Source organism: Macaca thibetana, chromosome 7 (genome assembly GCF_024542745.1).
Source record: "Macaca thibetana thibetana isolate TM-01 chromosome 7, ASM2454274v1, whole genome shotgun sequence".
In the NCBI taxonomy this organism is placed as follows: domain Eukaryota; kingdom Metazoa; phylum Chordata; class Mammalia; order Primates; family Cercopithecidae; genus Macaca; species Macaca thibetana.
In genome coordinates, this window is record NC_065584.1 from 109,929,736 (window position 1) to 109,954,319 (window position 24,584).

General features: G+C 42.9%; 1 protein-coding gene across 3 annotated transcripts in view; it reads right to left on the bottom strand.

Annotated features, from left to right (window-relative positions):
- GABRG3 (gamma-aminobutyric acid type A receptor subunit gamma3) overlaps positions 1-24,584 on the bottom strand; it is a 570,535-nt gene that overhangs the window by 198,684 nt on the left and 347,267 nt on the right. For all 3 annotated transcript variants that reach the window (XM_050796150.1, XM_050796153.1, XM_050796151.1), the window contains 2 exons: positions 11,751-11,971; positions 9,884-9,966 (listed from right to left, as the gene is read on the bottom strand). In XM_050796150.1, the coding sequence (XP_050652107.1) occupies positions 9,884-9,966; positions 11,751-11,971 (304 nt within the window). The remainder of the gene's footprint in view (positions 1-9,883; positions 9,967-11,750; positions 11,972-24,584) is intronic.

The window sequence follows — 24,584 nt, forward strand, 5'->3', positions numbered from 1 at the left end:
GACATCTCATAGTTGGATTTCAAATCCAGAACTGAGAGACTAGAGAATGCAGAGCATGTATCAAGAAAGGTGCTGGAAATAAATAGCGGGAAAAAAAATGGGAAAAGAGGAACGAAGAACATGACTAATACTAAACAAAACCTAGGGTTTTGAAGATGTGCATCTTGTTTGAAGACCTCTGCGTGGGTCTGACTGTACTTTCCAACAGCACGGTGGCCTTGAGCTGCAATAGGCTACTGAGCTGTGAAATGTGGCTACTCCACACTGAAGGGTGCTGTCATAAAATGCACACTGGTGTCTACGACTTAGCATAAAAAACCTCAGGCTATTTTATTAAAATAGCTCATTGGTAATTTTTCGTATTGATTGCACAGCAAAACAATATTCTGTATAGACTGTATTGAATAAAATGTAGTAGTAAAATTAACTCCACCTGTTTCTTTTTGCTTTTTAAAATGAGACTCCTAAAAAATCTAAAATTGTATCAGTGGTTTGCATTGTATTTCGATCAGACAGCTCTGATTTAAGAAATATCGTAAAAGGTACAAGAAGTGTTGATCTGAAAATGAAGACATTCAGAACTAAGCAGACCATGATGCTACTCAGGGAATAAGAGCAAAGTGTCTGCAAGTTTGAAAGAGAAGCAGAACAGTGGAAAATCAATATAGATCACCTTGTAGAGTTTTGTCATTTTAATAATATTTAGTATTTCAGTTCAAAAACACAAAATGATTTCTACTTATTTAGGTCTTCTTTCATGTTTTTAATAATAAAAGACAGTTAACAACTCCACTTTAGCTCTCACTTCCTGCTTATTTTGAGAATGTTATATAAATGGGATCTCGCATATGTGACCTTTGGAGACTGGCATTCTTCACTCAGCTTCGAATGCTGTTGCGGACCAAGTTGTTGCATATATGAGTAATTTGTTGGTTTTGCTTGCTGAGTAGTTGTCCATTTTAAAGATGTACCAACAGTTTGCTTAACCATTAACCACTGAAGAACATGAGGGCTGTTTCTGGTTTGAGGCTATTAAGAATGGTGCTACTATGAATATTTATAGACAGATTTTCTTGTCAACATAACTATTCATTTCTCCAAGACAAATGCCCAAACTTGCAATCACTAGGTCACATGATAAGTACAGTTTTAGTTTCATAAGACACTTCTGTGCTATTTTCTACAGTGACTGTGTCATTCTACATTCCCACCAGCAGGGTATCCAGGTTTTCCACATCCTGGCCAGGATTTCGTGTTCTCACTATTTTTTTTATTTTAGCCATTCTAATAGGTATGTAGTGATAGCTCACTGTGATTTTAATTTACATTTACTATTAATAATAGCTGATGACGTTGAACATCTTTTCGCACGCAGATTTTCCATGTAAATATCACCTTTGGTCAAACGACTATGTCTCTCACCAGTTTCTTCTTTCTTTCTTTCTCTCTTTCTTTCTTTCTTTCTTTTTTTTTTTTTTTTTTTTTTTTTTTCTGAATCTCACTCTTGTTTCCCAGGCTGGAGTGCAATGGCATGATCTCGGCTCACTGCAAACTCTAACTCCTGGGTTCCAGCGATTCTCCTGCTTCAGCCTTCTGAGTAGTTGGGATTACAGGCATGCACCACCACACCTGGCTAATTTTTTTGCTGTGGTTGTTAGTAGAGATGGGGTTTCACCATGTTGGTCAGGTGGGTCTCGAACTCTTGACCTCAGGTGATTTGCCCACCTTGGCCTCCCAAAGTGCTGAGATTACAGGCATGAACCACTACACCTGGCCTATCTTTTACCCATTTCTAACTGTATTGTTTTGTTGTTCAGTTTTTAGTATACATTTTTAAAATGTGATTTAAAAATCCATAATGTAAAATGAGTCATTTTAACCATTTTCAGTGTACAACTCAGTCGTAGTAAGTACATTCCCAGTGTTGGGCAGCAATTGCTGCTCTATTTCCAAAACCTGCTCATCATCCCACACAGAAGATCTGTGCTCCCCTTGTTCTCTCCTCCCCACATTCCCTGGTCCCCTCCACTCTGCTTTCTCTCCCTATGAATCTGCCTATTCTAGACACCTCATGGAAGTGCAAGCATAGAGTACTCATTCCTTTTTCATTGGCCTTATTCGACTTAAATGATGTTTCCAAAGGCGTAGCATGCATCTGAACATCCTTGGTATGGCATGTATTAAAACATCCTTAGTCATTAGGGAAATGCAAATCAAAACCATAAAGAGCTACAACTTCTCATCCACTAGGATGGCTGTTATCAATAAAAAGGGAAGAGATAACAAGCGTCGGTGAGGATGTGAAGAAACTAAAATCTTTGTGCCTTGCTGGTGAAAATGTAAAGTAGTACGCTGCTGTGAAAAACAGGCTGTCATTTCCTCAGAGAATTAAATACAGAATTATTATATGGTCCAGAAATTCCACTTCTAGGTATACACCTGTAAGAACCGAAAGCTGAGACTCAAGCAGGGCCTTGTCTACCAATGGGTGCAGCAGTCGCCACAGTCAAAAGGTGAAAGCAACCCAAGTTCCCATCAGAAAATGAATAGACAAATCATGGTACTGCATATGATACAATACTGTTCAGTCATAAAAAGAAATGAAATTATTTAAGAGTTATTTATATATCACAGATTCAAGCCTTATCAGATTTGTGGTTTGCAAAGTGTTCTCTCCCAGCCTAATTTGCCTTTTTGACCTCATGACAAGTTCTTGGTAGACCAACGTTTTCACTTTTGACAAGGTCCCATTGATCACTTTTTCGTTTGGGGATCATGCTTTCAGTACCAAGTATAAACACTCTTCATTAGCCTTAGTTCATGAATATTTTTTCCTACGTATTTTTTCTAATTATTGCGTTTTTATGTTTATTTTATTTAAGGCCTCAATTCCTTTGGAATTAACTATTGTATAAAGTCAAGCTTTTTTTTTTTTTTTTTTTTTTTGCTCATAGATATCCAATTGAACTTCAGAAATCAATTACCATTTTACTTGTTGTTTGACAGAGTAATGATATATGCTACTTGCATACTTCTCATAATATAGCATTTTAAAGATAAGGTTCAAGACATGCTAACAGCAGCAGTGCCATGCATTAGTGTGATGGGTGTCCCAGGATTTAATGTTGCACAATAAAGAGTCAACAGTGGGATACTAATTATTTTATTACTGAAAGTTTAATTAAAGGAATGGCATCTCACCTTTCAGATTTCATTCTAGTACATAATTTAAACGATTGCCAATGAACATTTATTTTGCATATATAATATTCTACATCTCAAACTAAGCAACAGAAAGAGATTATGTCGAGGTCCGGTGCACCCAATATTATTTTATAGAAGTGTATATGCGTGTGTGTGCCTGTGTGTGTATGTGTTTGAAGAGATCCCTCTCTTCAGAAAAAATAATAGCATAGAATTGTAACACTGGCATTCTTAACATTTTGGCATTAATTTTGTATTTGACTTAAAACAGATTAGGACATCCATGTATATTGCATTGTTTAGCTAAAGGTATATACTGTAGCTACACTAAGCTAGACACATTAATTTTTCAAAGGCAATATAACTTTTGGAAGTGAACTCGTGAGTAAAATAAAGCTCATACTAGCATATATTAAGCAATCAGCTGGACAAAAAGAAACATTTATTTCATAATGCTGACATTTAATCAAAAGAAAACCAAGAAGAAAACAAATTATTTTCAAAACAAGAAGTAAAGAATTAAATGCCCAAAATTTATATTTTGCCTTTTTATTTAATTTTTTTCATAAAATATATTAAGACACTATTGGGGGAACCCGCCCTCAATATTTCAATGTAGGTTCTTTCTATTTTCCATAAGTGTCGGCCAGCTGAGAAATAGAGAGAAAGAGTACAGAGAGGAATTTTACAGCTGGGCCACTGGGGGTGATATCACATATCAGTAGGTCCATGATGTCCACCTAAGCCACAAAACCAGCAAGTTTTATTAAGAAATTTAAAAGGGGAGGGAGTGCAAGAACAGGGAGTAGGTCACAAGATCATATGCTTCAAAGGGCAAAAAGGAGAACAAAGATCACATGCTTCTTAGGAAACAGGACTAGGGCAAAATCAGAAACTCCTGATAAGGGTCTATGTTCAGCGGTGTATGTATTGTCTTGATAAACATCTTAACAGAAAACAGGGTTCGAGAGCAGAGAACTGGTCTGACCTCAAATTTATCAGGGTGGGGTTTTTCCCCACCCTAGTAAGCCTGAGGGTACTGCAGGAGACCAGGGTGTATCTCAGTCCTTATCTCAACCACATAAGACAGACATTCCCAGAGTGGCCGTTTATAGACCTCCCCCCAGGAATGCATTCCTTCCCCAGGGTATTAATTAATATTCCTTGCTAGGAAAAGAATTTAGTGGTATCTTCCCTACTTGCACATCCATTTATAGGCTCTCTGCAAGAAGAAAAACATGGCTCTATTTTGCCCGACCCCACAGGCAGTCAGACCTTGAGGTTGTCTTCCCTTGTTCCCTGAAAATCACTGTTATTCTGTTCCTTTTCAAGGTGCACTGATTTCATATTATTCAAACACACGTTTTACAATCAATTTGTACAGTTAACACAATTATAGTAGTAGCCCTGAGGTAACGTACATCCTCAGCTTACGAAGATAACAGGATTAAGAGATTCAAGTAAGACAGGCATAAGAAATTATGAAAGTATTATTTGGGAAGTGACAAATGTCCATGAAATATTCACAAATTATGTTCCTCTGCCATGGCTCCAGCCGGTCCCTCCATTCAGAGCCCCTGACTTCCCAAAACAAGACACAGATTAAACAAGACACTTTGCCATAATTCACGGGAGATGATTTTTCCTTTTAGTGAAATGTATTTTGGGCTTGTTCTGCTGTGTAGATTCTCCCCACAATCTGAGAATTGTGAACGGCACATCTACCAGACAGGTTCACAGGTCTTGGAATGCTCTGAGTCACTAGTAATTATGGCAGGCAAACTAGTAACCAGCAAGGATGTTCACACTCTGAACCCTAGAACCTGCTACTATGTCACTTTATGTGGCAGAAGGGACTTCAAAGATGTGATTAAGTGAAAGATCTTAGATGGGAGATCATCTTGGCCCATGTGGGTGAGCCCAATCCAATCACACAGGTCTTCAAAACCCAGGGAGCTCTCCTGTCTGTGGTTTAAGAGAGAGATGATGACAAAAGTGGGATCAGAGAGAGGTGCTGTTGTTGGCTCCAAAGATAGAGGAAGGGGACCCACGTCAAGGAATGTGGGCAGCCTCTAGGAGCCTGAAAAAAGCCAGGACACAGATTCTCCCCCAGAGCCTCCAGGTGGCAATGCTGCCCTGCCCACACCTTGATTTTAGCCCAGTTCAGATTTCTAATCTACAGAAATGTAAGATATTAAATTTATGTTGTTTCAAGTCACTAAGGCGACAGTAATTTGTTGCAGGAGTAATAGGAAATGAATAAAACAATCAATGCTGTTTGCAATTGAATATTCTTTATGGTTCAATTTCTATGAGTGCACTAACTACACAATTATGGCCAAGTTCTAGACACCAAAAATGTTTGTCCAAGAGTCCATATCAAATTCACTTTTAATTCATCCATATAAGTAATTTAAAATGTAGTTTTAATAATTTTAACAAGTTTAAATAAACTTATAACATTACCTCTTAAAGTACATTTTAGGAATTTTTAAAACGTGATCCTTAACTCAATGACTACAGAAAGTGCTATAGGAAATTTTTAATTAATTAAAATATTATTTCAAAAATCTCAACTATTTAAAAATAAAAGTTAAAGCCATTACCCAAACATGTTATATAGCAAATGTTATTGCCTCATCTCTGTGCATATATTGGAAAATCTTACATACTTGTCATTGTTTGAGAGGTTTTGCTTCTGCTACTCAGAGAGCCAAGACCAGCCTAACAGTTGTTAGTCAATTTTATGATCACTTTATATCTTACTGTACCTTTTGGGCAGTTTTTCTAACTTTTATTTGTATGATAGTGAATATAACTAGTTGTTCAACTTTGTTACTGTAAAATTTTTAAGTGGAAAAATACAGCTTCTGAGTGTATTTAATTGAAAAATATCAGGACACTGCAAGGTTAACTGTTCACAAACATGGACACCACTTCACTTTCTTTCCTTTCTTTTTTTTGAGATGGAGTCTCACTCTATTGCCTAGGCTGGAGTGCAGTGGCATGATCTCGGCTCACTGCAACCTCTGCCTCCTGGGTTCAAGCCAGTCTCCTGCCTCAGCCTCCCACGTAGCTAGGATTACAGGTACATGCCACCACACCTGGCTAATTTTTGTATTTTTAGTAGAGATACACCATAATGGCCAGGCTGGTCTTGAACTCCTGACCTCGTGATCTGCTTGCCTCGGCCTCCCAAAGTGCTGGGATTATAGGCATGAGCCACTGCACCCAGCTCACTTCACTTTCAATTGCTTATTGGTATTAGAATCGGCGTCTTCCTGAAAATGGACGCCCATCATGTGGAAACAACTTAGGCACCAAACTGATTTAGATGCAAGTATCCTCCATCACTCCAAGTTACCAATGACTGTTTTCATTAGGAGAGTGTTATTATTCTCATTTATGAATAGTGAATCCTATACATATGAATTAATGCTACACATGTAAAGTGGTTCAAAAACTTATACTTTAAAGCACTCTTTTGTATTTCGGGAAACCAAGTTTTTTTTTAATTTGATATTTTTTTAATTTGATATTATGGAACATTGTGGTTTATGACAGCAATAGATTCCTAATTGATTTATTTACCTCCAATAATTTTTTTTTTACTAGACTTTAAAAAAAAGAAGCAGGTTTAGGTTCACAGAAAAATTGAGCAGAAAGTATAGAGCTCCCAAGTACTCCTTTCCCCAGCTATCAACATCCCCCACCAGAGCAGTGCATTTGTTACAATCAATGAACCTACATTGACGTGTCGTTATCACCTGAAGTCCAGGGACTGATTTTAGCATTCATCCTTAGCGTTGTACATTCTATGTGTTTGACAAATATGTCCAACATGACAGTATCATATATAATAGTTTCACTGTCCTAAAAATCCTCCCTCTGCTCACAACCCCTGGCAATCACTGACCTTTCTATTGTTTTTACAGTTTTGCCTTTTCCAGAATGTCATATAGTTGGAATCAGAGTATGCAGCCTTTTCAGATTGGTTTCTTTTACTTAGTAAATAGGCATTTAAGTTTCCTACATGTCTCTTTATGGCTTGGGAGCTCCCTTCTTTGTAGTGCTGAATCATATTCCATTGCATGAATGTGCCGCGGTCTGTTTATCCATTCTCCTACCAAAGGACATCTTGGTTGCTTCCAAATTTTGGCAACTATGAATAAAGCTGCTACAAACACCTGTATGCAGGTTTTGGTGTGGACGTAAGTTTTAATTCATTTGGGTAAATGCCAAGGAGTACAAATTCTGGATCATATAGTACCAGCATGTCTAGTTCTGTGAGAGACGACCCAGCTGTCTTCCAAAGGGCTGTGACATTGTGCATTCCCCCAGCGGTGAGTGAGAGTTCCTGCTGCCCCACATCCCCACCGCATTTACGGTTGCCAGTGTTTCAGATTTTCTGCCATATAACCGTGCACATCCAGTTTTGCTCTTATAAGATCTTATACGGTTGCTGAATGTAAATTTGATCCTGCCACTCCCTGATTTTCAGATATAATAACCTTTCTTTGCTCATGCATTGGAAGTGCCACTTTCTGTCACGATATATAAGACTGTCCACCCCCGGCTCCCACATTCACTCTGACCACCATCACTACCACGACACACCAGAAACTGGCTCCCACATTCACTCTGACCACCATCACTACCACGACACACCAGAAACAGGGAAACAGATGTGGCTGGTCTCACAAACCATTTTTACTACTATCCAGATTTCTTCCTAGTACTTTATGCTCATTGTCAACTAATTCCAGAAAGGCATTCGCTTTCACGTATTTCCCCGAGTATGTGTGAATTGTCTTTAAGAATTTATGTTATTGCTATAAATATCTTTTTAAAACAATTTATACAAGCGCTTTTCTTTCTGGCAGTATTGTGTAAGTCCATGTGCACACAATCCCCTCCTGGAACTGAGCACTTAAAAGGCTCTGTGAATGATTTAAACACATTTTTACAGCATGACAGAATGAGGGAAGCTATTACAGAAAGAAATAAGGTTTCTGGTGAGAACACGTGCACAGTGTGCAGAGCTCTGCTGATCTCTGCAGACCTGGACCTGGGCCTCCACAGGCCCCACACATGCAAGGAACAGAAGCAAAAGTAAAATAAGGGACGAGCATATTTTACAGTTCATTTGAAGGTTCAGGGAAAGATCAATAATGTTCAATGAAGAAAGCCACAAAAACTTCTGCATGAGATTTCATCAGATTTGTTTGTCATGTTCCATATGCAATTTTATTTATTTATTTATTTATTATTTATTTATTTAGAGACAGAGTCGCACTCTGTCACCCAGGCTGGAGTGCAGTGGTACGATCTCAGCTCACTGCAACCTCTGCCTCCTGGGTTCAAGCGATTCTGCTGCCTCAGCCTCTGGAGTAGCTGGGACCACAGGCGCCGCCACCACCCTCAGTTGATTTTTTGTATTTTTAGTAGAGACGGGGTTTCACCGTGTTAGCCAGGATGGTCTCGATTTCCTGACCTTGTGATCCACATGCCTCAGCCTCCCAAAGTGCTGGGATTACAGGCATGAGCCACTGCGCCTGGCCCCATATGCAATTTTAAAGAAAGCCAGTACAATAAACTGAATTCCTATGAGTCATACATAAGTACTTGTGATTAATTCATTTAAAATGCCCCATTGTAAATTCATTCACCAGATATCTTTCCATTTTGATTTTAACTTAAAAATTGTATAGATTTGATATTTGATATTCCTTTTATATGCACTCTTATACTTAGCAGTAGATGTTGTCTTTAGGAACTTGTAAAGGATTACTTGATAACTATGATATCTACCATAAGTAAGTTGGAAGATAAAATACTATGAAAAATTAAATCATCTTACAATGGTTCAATGAGACAAATGTAAGTAAAATTGAAGAAAAATTTGTATCTTTCTACTTAGTAGACAAATCACCTTGCTTTAAGGTAATGTTAAATCGGCCAGGCACGGTGGCTCATGCCTGTAATCCCAGCACTTTGGGAGGCCGAGGTGGGTGGATCACCTGAGGTCAGGAGTTCGAGATCAGCCTGACCAACATGGTGAAACCCCAACTAAAAATACAAAAATACAAAATACAAAAATACAAATATACTAAAATACAAAATACAAAAATAGCTGGGCGTGGTGGCACGTGCCTATAGTTCCAGCTACTCAGGAGGCTGAGGCAGGTGAATCACTTGAACCCCGGGAGGCAGAGGTTGCAGTGAGCTAAGACCGTGCTACTGCACTCCAGCCTGGGCGACAAGAGCAAAACTCAGTCTCAATAGATAAATAAATAAATAAAAATTAAAAATAAATTTAAAAAAGATAATGTTAAATCTAAAATATTACGTAGGAATTTTGTATACGTCCGAATAGTATGCACAGGTCATTAGCATAAGGGTCTTTTGGTAAATCAACGTTGATCAGTTTCTGAATGTTTCCATGTTATGGATGGTCAAGTTGCTCACAGCCTTATCGAGATCACCTATTTTGTAACGTGGCTCTTATGCGACAAGGTCTAGAGTGAGAATGCCCAGGTAGTCAATACCAAAACCATCATCAGTTTTCTGTGTGTGTGCAGGGACACTGTGATCAATCGCATGGCTGTTTGACAGACGCAGCACCAGGCTAGGCATCCCTCACACAGCATGCACACCCCGGGCCGGGACTGGTACTCACAGCTGGAGAAAATCAGCGGGCAGGAGTGCTCGTCCATGGGGAAGTTGTGCAGCTGCAGCTGGCACTCGGCATTGATGGTGAGCCTGCGGAAGAGCCAAGCGTCAGTCCAGGTCAGCAAACAGCACAGGGCAAGGCTGGCGGCTGCTACGGCACCCCATGTGGGGATGGGGAGGGGCGCTCCGTCACCCAGGGCAGCACACGCGGCTCACTCTTGGCCAGGGAACCATTCACGGTGAGACTGTGCTGTGTTGCTTCCATGTTGGGTTATTTTGTTTTGCTTTTAACTATCAGTGGCACAGAGAATTCCAGTTAGTAAAATTCCAACTGTGTCTAGAAATACACGCCAAGTCAGAGAGGAGACAAAACCAACTGTTGTTTTATAAGTTGTTGTTGTCAATCTGTTTGAATTAAATCCTTCCTCCATTTGGAAAATGGTGTGTTTATCTAAACAGCTATTATGCCAAATTAATGCACGCATCGGGGGGATTTCCTGTTTGGACAACTGCCCCATATTTCACTAGGCAGGTGGTGGCTCTGCCAAATGGGGGTCCTGCCTCCTCCCAGGGCAGTAGCCTCATACTTCAGTGTCTACACGGGGTCCCAGAACTGGCTGGGTCTTGGCCCTGGCTTGCTGAGGCTTTACGTCATGTCAGAGTCTCCGGTGTATGGCTGTACAACTGACGAGGAGACAACTTCTACAAACCCCAGCTCTCAACATATTTCATCCGCACAGTTCCCAGCTGTGGCTTTTTTTCTTTTTTTGCTGTAATTGTTCCCTCCCTGGCAAAACGAGGATTTCCCTGAAACTTTAATGCTCTCTCACCGTCTGCTTATTTTAAAGTCCATCTGGGCCTATGTGTGTGCTGTGGACATTTATTTAATGTTAGGAATCAGATTTCTCCTTGTGGAAATCTCAGTACGCACACAGCTTTCATTCTCAGGATGGATGAGCTAAGCCAGTAAGGATGGGTAAGGAGAGGAAAGTGACAGGGGTCAAGCCCTGAGGCAGAAAGAGCAGAGCGGGGAGATGTAGCCACAGAGCAGGGGCAAGAAGCAGCCCTGTGCCCTGGGGCAGTGAGAGCGAGCTGGTGAGAGCAAAGGCTAGATGCACCCAGGGCTTCTGAGCCATCAGGAAGAAGGGAGTGCAGTGCCCTCTGGAGCAGCACCAACCGCTCAAAGGACACTGCTGGAGGGACCGTCCAGTCCCTGTGCTGGGCGAGCAGACAGGAGTGTGGAGGGCTCAACATTGCTAGTGCTGTGTTGCTGTGTGTTCAGTTAGACTCTGACCATCCCAGCAGAAAGACCTGGGGGAGACGGGCTCCCAGTGGTGACTGTGGCGAGTCAGTTTCCTTCTTGGAAGCTCAGTTTCCCTCACCTCTCTGGGTTCCTTGGAAGCTCAGTTTCCCTCACCTCTCTGGGTTTCTTGGAAGACTTCCCTGCCTCTAGGAGGACACGCTCCGGGGGAGCTGCTGCTTCCCTCAGGGATGTGCTTGGGAAAGGGGCCTACTCTCCCCATCTTCCTTGTGGTCTCAGATTCACTCAAACTGCATTTGTTGGTTAGTGCGCCGACATCTGTCTTTTCCTAGGCGAGAGGACCCACGGTGTAAATCTATTAAGAATAACTTTCACAGCCTGCTTCCAGCAGAAATGGATTCTGAAGAAATGAGCTTATATTCTCTGTGGATCACCTGTATGCTTTTATTTTTACACGTGTGGCATGAAGGCCAACTTTCTCAGGATGCTGTAGCATGTCTCACGTGAAAGAGAACAGACTTAGAGACAAAAATCGGGTCTCATTCCTACAACGATTCAAATTAAGGATCCCATTTTAAACCCGGAGTAATCGGAGATCGATGCAGCATCTTACCTCAGAGTGTAAAGGATTTTCCCGTCATTCCAAATCCGGAGGAGCTGGTTGGGGGTGGTGATCCAGTGGGCCTCTGCGGTTTTAGAATTGCGGAAGATGGTGTCTGGGATCCAGATCAACCCCACCATGTTGCTGTTCAGAGTGAGAATTTTCATTGTGCTATTGAATCGAAGGCGACTATCTGTCCAGGTCTGAGCAAAAAATATGTCAATTTGGTATTCCTGAAACAGAGCAGAAGGAGAGGCAAGGCAGTTCTATTAATAAATGTTCTGTATAATTTGTTCTCTTTGTCAAACGCTCTGTGTTCTCTCCATGTCAACATCCTCACCTCCCCAGTTCTCTTTCTGATAGAGACTGCTTCAACATGGCAAGCACTCAGTGAATGATGACCAATATTATTCGTCAACAGTATAGTAACATCATGTGACATAATGTAAACCTTAAGTTGCAATAAATAGATGAAGTGTGAAGAAGAGCTAAGGGAGACAGTAGAATCTGTTTCAGGGTGTGGAGGCAAACCCTAGGCTCACAAGTCCAAGCCCTGACAGGTAGCAGGACCTACTGGAGCCTCGATTCTCTGATCTATAAAGTGGGGGACACAATAGTGTCCACCTCCTCAAGGTGTTATGAAGATAAAAGGAAGTGATTAAATGAGCACCCTTAGTGCCTGGCAGAGAGCAAGTGATCCATGCATATTCGTTTATATAATAGTTATGACTATTTGTCCTTGAGTCTTCTCAAACAACAAAAAGCAAAACAAAAAGAAAAGTAAGAAATAAAATACAACCAAGAACTGTAGAGAGGACAGCCACCCAAGCCAAGTGCTGATTCCAAGTGCAGGCTGAAGAGGTACAAATTACAGAGGCAAAGGCCCAGGGTTGAAGCCACTGCAATGTTCACGGTGCCCAGTAAGACTTTACTGCAGCCATCAAATAGGACTGATTCTATCCTAGGGGCACTCTAGGAGACCCACAGAAGTGTCTGTAGACTGGGCTGCCTCAGAGGCCATTCCCCTCACCACAGTTTAAAGAATTATTTTAGGTTCATGGTAAGAGGGATGCAGAGGCTGATTGTAAGGGATTTTTATACCTTTCATAATTTTTGTTATGCATTAGATATTATAAATGTATCACTTTTGCAGAGTCTGAATTTTGTGATTCTCAACAAATCCCATATTTACCATTTCCATTGAGTTTCCCATTTTAGAATCTTTCTGTGATAGGCAATTCAATTTCAGGTTTATAATTCAACTGGTCTTTCATTAACTAATGCATTCATTCATCATTTCCTTGCTTCTCTGAGTATGCCACACTTTTCAAACCAAGGAAGACCCAGCACTGTGCCAACAAGAAACCCCCTCCCTCCTAGAGTTTATATTCTATTCAGGGAAGACAGGCCTTAAATAAATAGGCTGGTGGTCATTCACGCCACACACAGAAATAAGGCTGGTGCATTACTAAGGATTCAAGTTAGAGGAAACAAAAGGTATCTAGGCATCCAGCACAGAGGGAATTATGGAACAGGCGATGTGAGTCTTGCGTAAGCATTTGCGCAGTTGGGGGAGCAAACGGCAGGAAAGCAGCAGCTGGGAGCAGGTTCTCAGCGAGTTTTTCCAGAAGCCTCTTGAGGCTCAGCAGCCATGGCAGGTCATGCGTGGCATCTCAGCAACCAGATGGACCCTCCCAAGTCCATGTGTCTGTCTGAATGTGCCCTTGGGGATGAATGGCCTCAGCCTTGTTCCCGCCTTCCAAAATGTGGCCTGCCTCTCGCTGACAGACTCTGAACCCAGAGTCACACAGTGAACGTGTGTGTGTTAGCGTGTGCGTGAGTGTGTGCATGTGTGCTTCTGTCATATAACCTAGCATGTGCTGACTGATACAAAAATGGGGTTCAAAACGAAACGAAAGCAGGTAGCATTGATGCTTAGGGCTCAGGAATGCGGGACTGGAGGCCAGACGCCCGGTGCCTCGCATGGGCGAAACCTCTAATGAGACAGAACCCGTCTAAGGAGTGGGTAGCTCTCTGGGCAGAGGTTGGAAAAGGAATGGTTATTAGAATGCGTTGAGTGCTATTCTCTGTGCTTGGTAAGTTACCACAAGAAGGAAATTATCTCCAAAAGAACCCGGTGATTTGAAAGCTGTTAGAGGAAAGAAAGACAAAGCACACTTGGGGTCTGGCGGGGCTGGGAGAGGCAAGTGCCTCTCGTCCTCATCTCTACAGCAGAACATGGAGCACAGCTTGCAGTGCCAAAGCCTGCTGAAACAACGTAGCAGAAATAATCACCCCCACTGCTAAAGCCTCTAAATGGATTAGGCTGCCACCCTGTAACGTCTTTAACTATGCAAATATGGCTCAAGGAAAAGAAACTAAGGTGTGGCCCTTCCACTGAAGGCTGTAGGGCCCAGATACCTATACTTCAGAGAGAAAGGGCCAGAGTAAAGCCAGGGAGAGGGAGTGGCACTGGCCTGCAGAAGCAAAGATGCACAGCAGCTCTTGGCACTGCCCAGAGAAAAGAACTCAGATGCGGCTGTGCACATGCGAAGCTGGCCTCAGGTAGAAAGTTGGCTCAGTTTTAAGGAAGTTCTGCCAAAGGAACCACAAGTCAGGAAGAAGAATGACTACTTGAGATTGAATGGTACTGCTGCCTGCCTGTCTTCCATGGGCAGACGGCAGCCTCTGCTTGGACCCCAAAGCAGGTGTATTATCCAATGCCCACCTTACCATGGCAAAAATGGTTAATGGAAAAAGAATACATTCCCAGACAATGGAGGCAAGAGTCCGAGAGAAAACATACCTCAGGGGCCCCGCCCTAGGGAAAGAATTAGAGCTGAATCTAAGAAAAGCCTCACCTCCGGGAACCCAGCCCATCAGGATCTGCCCAGTGGGGGCTCAGGCTGGCCCTTTCCACCTCAGAACACACACTGCGTGTTTGGAGCGGGACGGAGGTCAGATAGGTTTCTTCGTTGACAGGTCAGTGGATCAAAGAAAACCACATCCAGACCTGATGTCTCTCCCAGGACAGGTATATATACATGGATACACAACCTTGACCTTGGGCCAGGACAAGGCTGACCTTTTGAGTTGCCTCCCTTGAAGATGGGAGAGTGTATTTTTCCCTGATGAGAAAGAGATAAGCTAATATTCAGCGGCTAGGTACAGATCATGACAGTCATTGGTGCTGTTTGCCAAATACCGCAGCTTCCCTGCTTGCAGGCGTGTGATAGGACTGTTCCCCGTTTGGGGCTGGGTGTGGCCACCTCACTCACCAGAAGGTGAAACACAGGAAGAGTGGTGTGTGCCGCTCCTAGAGGGCCCTGGAAGAGTGGTGTGTGCCGCTCCTAGAGGGCCCTGGAAGAGTGGTGTGTGCCACTCCTAGAGGGCCCTGGAAGAGCCCATGGGACCTGCTCCCCCATTCAGGCCCGGAGGGACCGTGTGGAGCAGAGCTCTGCTGACTCACGTGAACCACGGGCCCTGGGGGAGAAGCGTCCAGTTTGTCAGAGGAGCCCGTCCAGACCGAGAGTGGGGAAGGCGGGAGAGGGTGCTGGGGTGTGCAGGTGCTGGGGACATGGGAAGGCCATACAGAAGCCAAGACGTCAGTGAGGTGTAGCGTGGGCCAGGCATATAGATGGTGAAGCAGCAAGTTCAAAGGCATCCCTGCAGAACAGACTGTGAGCTGACAGCCGCCTTCCCTCCAGCCTGGTGGGATTTGGGCTTAACGATGATTTCTGACTAAAATGTGTAACAGGCTATATTGGCACAGAGAACATATTCAATACTGCAACTAAAATTCAGTTAGTTATGAATTTAATGGTCAGGGAGGCATATATGGGCATTTTTAAGTTTTACTTCCTTCTTTCTTTGAACACAGGTTTACTGGATTGAGGAATGAGAAGAGAAGGATGAAAATGTTCTCCCAAGCATATCCAGGGCCCGCCAATGTGATCAATAATGTCAAAGTAACCAATATTCTCTATAAAAGCCCCATCGGAATTTTGGAAAGAATCTGAAATTGTTCAAAGCTTTTTGCTTGTTTAACCTAAGTATAACAGAGAAACTGAAACTCAGAAAACTTGAAGAATTTTGCCAACATTCCTCAATATACCAAAAGCATTTTGAATTACCGGACCCTCCACTAACGATTTCTGAACGGGCCTTTTCATTCCATACACAAGGTAAGACAGAGAGTGACCGGCAAACGGGGCCCTCTTGTTCGCCCTTTTTCTCCTTATCTTCTCTCTCCATCCCCATGAAGGGGCATTTGGTGCCCCTTCCCCATAAAGCACTTTAAGATGGAGTTTGAGATCAGGACAGCACAGGGCTGGATGGAAGGCGTGTTCCAGCGTCCCTCCCAGGAGGCACAGGCGCCTGGGTTCCTGACACAGAGACAACGACCCCCCTTCCTTCCAAGGGTAAACTGAGGCCTAAGACATTGGGTAACCTTCATCCAGTCACACAGCTACTAAGTACCAATTATTCTAAACTCGCAGCCCAAATCCACTTCCCTGGGTGCGACTGAGAGGGGCCGCAGCAGCTGAGTCTGGGTGTTAGATTCAGGACGTGTGGAAGAACGTCAGTGGATGCGACTGAGAGGGGCCGCAGCAGCTGAGTCTGGGTGTTAGATTCAGGACGTGTGGAAGAACGTCAGTGGATGCGACTGAGAGGGGCCGCAGCAGCTGAGTCTGGTAGATTCAGGACGTGTGGAAGAACGTCAGTGCAGAAGTGTCCTCCACATTCACCTTGTTCACAAACTGTGTGACACGCTTTACCTTCCTGAGCCTCAGTCTCCTCATACGTACAATGCAAGTGTCAGATTCAATCAAAGGTAAGGAACCTTCCGACTCTGAAATTTTACATTTCCGTATCCCTGCCTAGAGTTAGCCTTTCCCTCTTGAAACTAATTTTCCATTTTTTTCTCATTTCTCCATCTTACTTTTGCAAGAAGAACATGATGGGATGACTTCTTCCTATGTCCCATCTTCCATTATTGGAAGGACTTTCACAGGTCTGAATTCTGCATGACGTATTCGAGAACCATCCATGAGGTGGAGGCTTGCAGAGCGAGGCGGGAATCCCCACCCCCATCCCACACACGGCCGTGTTCTTTCCCCGTAGCAGAGGGAAGCGTCCTACAGTGTTCGGGGTGCAAGCTCTTCTTCATTCTGAAATCCTGCCATGAATGCCACTTTAAGGCAGAGTGAGGCTGTGCATGGTGTGGATGTTTTATTGTGTCTACATTTGACTGAATGTTGAAGAAACACTTCCCACCCACAGAGAAATATTTTTATTTCTCTCATAAACTTTCTTTGTAATGGCATTAATCATCCTTCCTTTTTGCAAAGAAAAAAAATTCTTACAATGTCTATCTGAAAATAAAGATTCTATATAATTCCTTAATGCTATGAAAGTAATGTGTTGAAATACTAACGGATGAAACTCATGTGGACCCTCCAATGTCAACCATCAGGTTTGAACAGCCCAAGTTCATGATTTGTTTCAGTCACTGCAGAGCTCAATAATTTCCAAATAAGCCATCAATTACTGCGACACGCGGAGCATTTTGACAAAACAGAAGAAAAATTATGCTTCTTCACAATATCCATCTGTAGCTTCTAGAAAATTTGGAAATTATTTCCTCACACTTTTGCCCCTTCCTTTATTAAAGAAGAGGGCCAAATGAAGAAAAGGAGATTAGCGCAGGATGGGACCCTTCAGATTCTGGTTGCGGGAGACACTTGCTGGGGACACAGCCTCTTTCCCCCATTGGGCCTCAGCTTGTCAGCCTGAGTTAGATAAACACATCAGGAAAAGAAGCCACTGGCTGTTTTCTTTACAAAATGGTAGTAACAGGCCCTTGCCAATTTAAGGTTGTTCAGATTTCTTCTCTAACAATGTATAATGCAGTGATTAGAGTAAAACGATTTTTATGTCTTCCTTCTCAGGTATGGAAGTATAACTCAAATACATGTTTTTTTGTTTCTTGCATGTGTTATTTATTCGGATTTGTCCTGGGAAATATGGTTTTGACGGTGGGCCTCCCTCTCTCCCTGGGGCCCTGTCCCTGCTTCACAGGCACAAGGGTTTTCCCAAGGTCTGGCCGCCTGGTTGAGCATTCTCCCCAGCTTAGCCCAGGCACCTCCCTTATTAAGAGTCCTTTGTGGGGCACTGTGCTAGATTTATATAAAGACTAACACCCCTGAGGACAGGTACACTGTGGGGTCTGGTGTGTCCTGTGAAGGCCCCACACCAGGGCAGGGCAGACACCTGCAGACAAGGAGGCCCTGTTGGCAAGACGGGAGCTCTGTGTTGGCCGGGCGAGATCTGGTCCCCAGACCACCAGGCTGAAGTGGGAAAGGTGAGGGGTGCAGCAGTCAGAGAGCCACATCAGAGCCCAGAGGACCAAGGCTGCTCCAAGCAGGGCAGGTTGTGAAGGGTTAGTGACAGGCCCGGGGAAGCATAGCAGGGAGTGACGCCATGATGCCACAGAGGGGCACGTGGCTCCCCTAAGGAGGCCATGTCAGTCACCTGATGTTAATGCAACCTAGGCCCTTTTTAGGAAAAGAATGCAAAATTATAACATTAATATAAATTAATATGAATTATTATAAAATCAATATTTGTTTCTAATGAGAAAAATGTCATAAATATTTTAAAACTGTGGATACCACAAAAATCACATCTAAAAGGAACAGATCTTATTTTTATTAATCTGATCACTGGCCCTCCTTCATAATACTCATCTGCCCTGCATCTTTTGGCTGCAAGCTCTTTGATCACGACTTTCCATGACAATGATTTAATAACATTATTTTCTAGGAGCAAGGCTCAGAATATATTTATCTCCTCCAGCACGGGGAAGCAGAATTACATTATAAACAGTTTTAGATGTTTACTTAAACTTGAAGCATTATTGGAAATAGGACCTGCATGTTTAGGATTCTGCAGCGTGGAAAAAGCCTCAGGCTGCTGTCGTGTAAAGTTTGGGGCTCCCATACGCGAGCCGTGAGCTCCAGGTTTCTCCTTCATGCCACCCACTGGAGTGGCATGAAGCCCTGGACCTTAGAGAACAATAACATCGGGGTGGACGTCATCCTGGACAGAAGTCTCCGTGCACCATATTCCACTAACCTTGTTTGGAAAGCGTCCCCTTAAGCCGGGTGATAATCACCGGCCCTTAATAAAAGGAGCGGGTGACAGGGGACGTCAGAGGAGAGAAAGACAGCAGCCTTGTATAAAACATCTTGCACTTGTAAATATCACAGGCAGTAAAAGACCAAGTGAACACACAGCTACGACCTCCCCCAAGACCTGGGAGAAGGCTTCTGTTAGTGAGGGGTCCTCGGGCTTAACCTTTACAGGCTCTGCGATAAGTTCGCCTCTGGCTAGGAGGCCCTGGGGACTGGGTGATGCTGGCAGATCTGGGCCAGGACCCCCGGGGGAAGCAGGTGCCCCTCGCACGTTGCTGGAGACATCCAGCCTTTTCTCGGTCTCCTTTCTTGCGTAGCAGTTCTGCCTCTGCCCTCCCCCACCCACTGCCTGCTTTCAGATTCGCATCCCATCGGATGCTATATTCTCCAACTACTACTGTTACTCAAAAATGTACCATGGCTACCCAGAGCCTACAGAATTAGGGTTAATATTATTTGCATGAAACTCAAGGCTCTATGTATCGTGCTTGCTTACAAACCAACCCGTTACTGTACCCCCGTGGTGCACGCACCGGCGCAATATCCCGGCACAGACCTCCCTTCTCCCCGTGCCGTTGGTGCTCTGCCCATGCCTCGACGCCCTCTCATCCGGCCTCCTCCAGTCCTCTCCGCCCTTCTGGCTCCCATCTTCCCGTGGCATTGGCACCTTTGCCGACAGCCTGCCCCTCCTCGTGGTATATTACTCATTATTTTTTCTCCTTATGTTAACACTCTATGTCTTCAACAATTATCTGCATATTCTGCACAGAGCCTGCCCTGCCACAGTGCCGGCCAGCAGTGACCTGTGTTGGTAATAACTTACACTTATTACAAATTACTAGGAGTCAGTCCACATTCCAAATAACTGACATATCCCCACTCTACCCGATGTTCACAACAATATGAATATATCCCCATTCTACAGATAGGAACTAGGAAGCGCTATCCGTCCGCATCATCAAGAGAGCAGTGACCGAGGCTCACTGGACCCCAGGTTGGTTTCAGACATATTTTTCCCCCTGGCTTTATTGAGCTATAATTGACAAATAAAAATTCTCCATGTTCAAGGTGTATGATGTGATTTGACATTCGTGTACAAGCTAATTAACACATCCATCGCCTCACAGTCGCTTTTTTTTTTTTTTTTTTTGGTGGTGAGAACATTTATGATTCACCTTCTTAGCCAGTTACAAGTATACAATATTGTTAGCAGATTTCAAGTACACAATATGGTATTATCCAAGGCTCCCTGCTGTACGTTAGACCTGCAGAGCTGAACTGCAAGTCTGGACCACTGACCAACACCTCCTCATTTCCTCTGTTCCCAGGTCCTGGTCACCACGCTTCTGTGCTCTGGTCCAAATGGTTTCTAACGACTACATTCAGCAACGGTGAGAGGCTAGCCTTGGACCCTCAGACCCCCAGAGAGGAGGAGGGAGGCAGGAGGCGGAGCTCTGCCCTTAGTACTAGCCCCCATTCCTGGAACTACTCTTCTGGGAGCCACAGCTACAAACAGTGTGAAGAGGACATATTGCAAATATTGGAATACCCTCCAGGATAAAAACAACAACAACAACAACAACAACAAAAACACAGTAAATGCACTGATTCAAAACCTGACTTGAGGAAACACAACATTCCCTGGGCACAGTCAGCTCAGGATGTGAGCCAGGGATGGGGTGGAATTTCTGACTGTCTCAGAAGCAGATGTTTTAGCTGCTGGACCCAGGCCTCCCCTTAGTGATTCAGAGTAATAATCACACGGTGTCCCAAGGTAGCTCTACTGGAAGGAGGTGGGACTCATAGTCTTTGCCCCACCTTCCCGGCAGGTGCAAGTCCCATCTGAGGGGACCCTTTGTATTAATGGTGAGTATTACTGATGAGGTTAAATAAGTAAATCTCCTCTTTGGGACACAGTTTTACACAAGGCCTTATAAAGGTAATAGTGGAAGAAGAAAAACAAAGATGTGGCTTTCCTGTGCCTGAAGAAAATGATTCCAATTCCACACTGGGTTATATTTTAATATTTAAACACACAGGCTCCCAGGAGCTCCTGCTTTGAGCGCCCTTCCAGAGTGCTCGTAGTGTGCACCGCCGCCCAGAAGGGAATCATGAGAGCATGAGAACGGGGCTGGTTTACTCTGATACTCTGTAAGGGAAGCTGTAGAGCATTAGAACGGGGCCGGTTTACTCTGATACTCTGTAAGGGAAGCTGTAGAGCATTAGAACGGGGCCGGTTTACTCTGATACTCTGTAAGGGAAGCTGTAGAGCATTAGAACGGGGCCGGTTTACTCTGATACTCTGTAAGGGAAGCTGTAGAGCATTAGAACGGGGCCGGTTTACTCTGATACTCTGTAAGGGAAGCTGTAGAGCATTAGAACGGGGCCGGTTTACTCTGATACTCTGTAAGGGAAGCTGTAGAGCATTAGAACGGGGCCGGTTTACTCTGATACTCTGTAAGGGAAGCTGTAGAGCATTAGAACGGGGCTGGTTTACTCTAATACTCTGTAAGGGAAGCTGTAGCAGCTGCTTGACGGGAGCACAGTTTGCATTGTAAGTAATTTAGGGCTTTTGTAGCCTTGAAGAATGGGCATGGGTTCTTTATCCTATCAACAATGGCAAAAGCTCAGGATTCCACACTTTAGACTGTTTTGTGTTTTGAACGCAGTGAGTGAGTGCTGTATTGCAGGATGTGTTAACAGTGGCCGATTTAAACTGCGTGAGCTAAGGATGTGCAGAGGTCTCTCCACGGATATGCGGCGGTGTCTCCGTGGATGTGCGGACGTCTCTCCGTGGATGTGCAGAGGTCCCCCGTGGATGTGCGGAGGTCTTTCTTTCCAAGCCTTTCTTGCTTGCAGGGTCTAAATCAGGAAAATGATGCCCTATCTGGGATTTCTTGGAAAAAACCTCTTAATCACTTTTTAATTTTTTTTAGCTCCAAAAGGTTTGGTTTTTCCATTAGAAAATGATTTAAGTCATTCTAAATGCTTCACCAGCGTGAAGTTGGTCACAGTCGGGGACCATCCCAAGTGAATGGTCACGTTTTACCCTCAGACTGAAATGTTCTTTTAAAAAAATATTTAGATGGAACATTCTTCGCCTTGCCTTGTGACAGCTGCCAGTTCTCCAAAGATGAGGATGGGCCTCCTAGCGAGGCCTCTCAAACACAAAGCCCCTCTGAAGGAAGTCTGGCTGAGTCTGGCTGATGAAGAAGAAACTGAGATAAAGAGAAACAGTGGCCATCACAGGAAACGGCAGCAGTGGGTTCCCAGGCTTGCATACTAGCAGGCCACGACTACATTGGTAAAAACAAACAGGATTAGCTTGAGCTGGTCATCAGAAGAGATGCCATTGACATTTCTTCCCAGCAGTCCCTGCCATGGAATTGGGGGGCAGTGCCAACTCGCTGCAAGACTTACGGGACATGGCACCCTCGGGAGGTCACCATGGAGAGGGTGGAGAAGTCAGAGTTGCCATGCCAGGCTAAGAGGACAGAAACATAGAAGAAATGTGAGCTGGCATGGACTGAAAGGAAGAGGGGTGGAAATACACAAGGAGAGGCCAGGAAAATTATTATAAAGATGGGCAGGGGATCCAAAGGGCACCAGAATTCAACACCTCTGACCTAGAAAGACAAATCAATCAAAGCAGTGCAAACCATAAATTCAGGGATTAGGCTTAGCAAAAGTGAGAAGCTTTTTCTGTACAGACAATAGACATTACTTTGTAACCTCACAAGACACTGCTGAGACTTTGTTAATCTTCCTCTCACTAAAATTTTCAGACTCTCTGCAAATATTTAAGAAGGGCATTTAATTTGGAAACTGAAAGGAAACTGGAATGATAAAAGAAAAAACAAAATCCACCACTTTCTCACATAAACTAATGCAGATTAAAAGCACCATTTAATGAAACCACACTCTTAGTTTCACAGCCATAGCCTTGATAGAAATTGAACGGCATGCTGGAAACTCCATCCACCTAAAATGGACCAAATTCCTCATCATTCAGGGGAATTTCTCCCACATAAAAAAATGTTCGTAAGTTAAAAGCATAGAGTATACTACTGGACTACAATCTTCAACACTTTAAATCATGAGCAGTTCACATTTACTGTGCAGTTACTATATTATGACAGGTATTATTTCTTTAATCTGACCAATGACCTTGTGAGGTAGTCTTTGTGATTTCCCAATTTTCTATCCAAAGGTGGTGTCAAGAAAGATGCATTTTCTTTTCAACTTGAAGACAGTTTAACCATTTTTGCATTTTTTATGTTTGCTGAAATAGCATTTAATTATAAAGCAGAATAAGGAAATGAAATTTACAAGTACAATAGAAGGAAAATAGTATTCAGAGTTGTCAAGCTGTATCAGACAAACGCTTACAAAAAGAACTCTTCCCAGGTTATGTTAATAATGTGGAATGCTGCACCTACAAAGACCAAAAGATGGATATTTTCAAAGATACAAAGTAGCTTGAGCTACAAAAGGAGAAATGAACATCAAAAAACAGAAGTAAATGAATATATACTTGTATAAGCTACCTATAGACTTCATAGGAAATCAGCACATAAATCTAAGAACATTTTAATTATTTGCAAAGTGAACAGTTGTATAATGAACGCATCTTATAAAAATGGTATTACCAAAATTATTTTAAAGTGCAATATTTCATAGGGTATTCACACTGTGAATAAAAATAATGTTGCTTGTATCTGTCACCATAAGAGGAAGAATGCCTTTGAAGAAAATTCTTAAGCGTTCAGGGTCCAATTTGCCAAGGTCCAATTACCCAACATTCATGGTAACGGGAATATGTCTATATAATACCTTTTTCTAAAGTGTCTCCAAACACATCACTGTATTTTGCACCAGGACCTTCTACTGCAATGGTTACATATACATGAAAGATCATATATTTCAAAAACTGCAATGAGTCCTCCAGACTTGTAGTTCTGTATTTGATATGTAGATTTTGTCCCTCTCAAGAGAGTTCTGGCTTCTGTGATTGCTAAAGGCATTGAATTATTTAACCTATGATTTATCTAGACACTCTAAAGTAAACACTCAGCACAAGTTTGAAGTAGTTCACCAAAAGAAAGGTCTCAATGGCATGCTAATCTGTTATCACTTACAGATGTTGCACATAACTTCACCTTGTAGTTTCCTTTTCTCTCTTTTAATTCTTTTTAAAACAAGACTATTGATTTTAATGTCCAATTTCTCACTCATTCACTTTATAGGTAGTGGTTTTGAAAAATTTTATTTTACTGTGGTAAGTACACTTAACACAAGGTCTACTGTCTTAACAAATTTTAAGCGTACGATACACTTTTTAAGTGTTGTTAAATACAATGGCAGTGTTGTACAGTAGAGCTAGAGAACTTATTCATCTTTTATAATTGAGACGTTATGCTCATTGATTAGAAATTTTCCATTTCTCCCTCCCTGCAGTCCCTGGCAACCACCATTGTACTCTCTGATTACATGAGTTTAATTATTTTCAGTAACTCATATAAGTGGAATCATGCTATAACTATTTTTCTGTGACTGTGTTATTTCATTTAGATGATGTTCTTAAGGCTCACTGTGTTGTCACATAGTGCAGAATTTTCTTCTTTTTTAAAGGTTAAATAATTCCATTGAA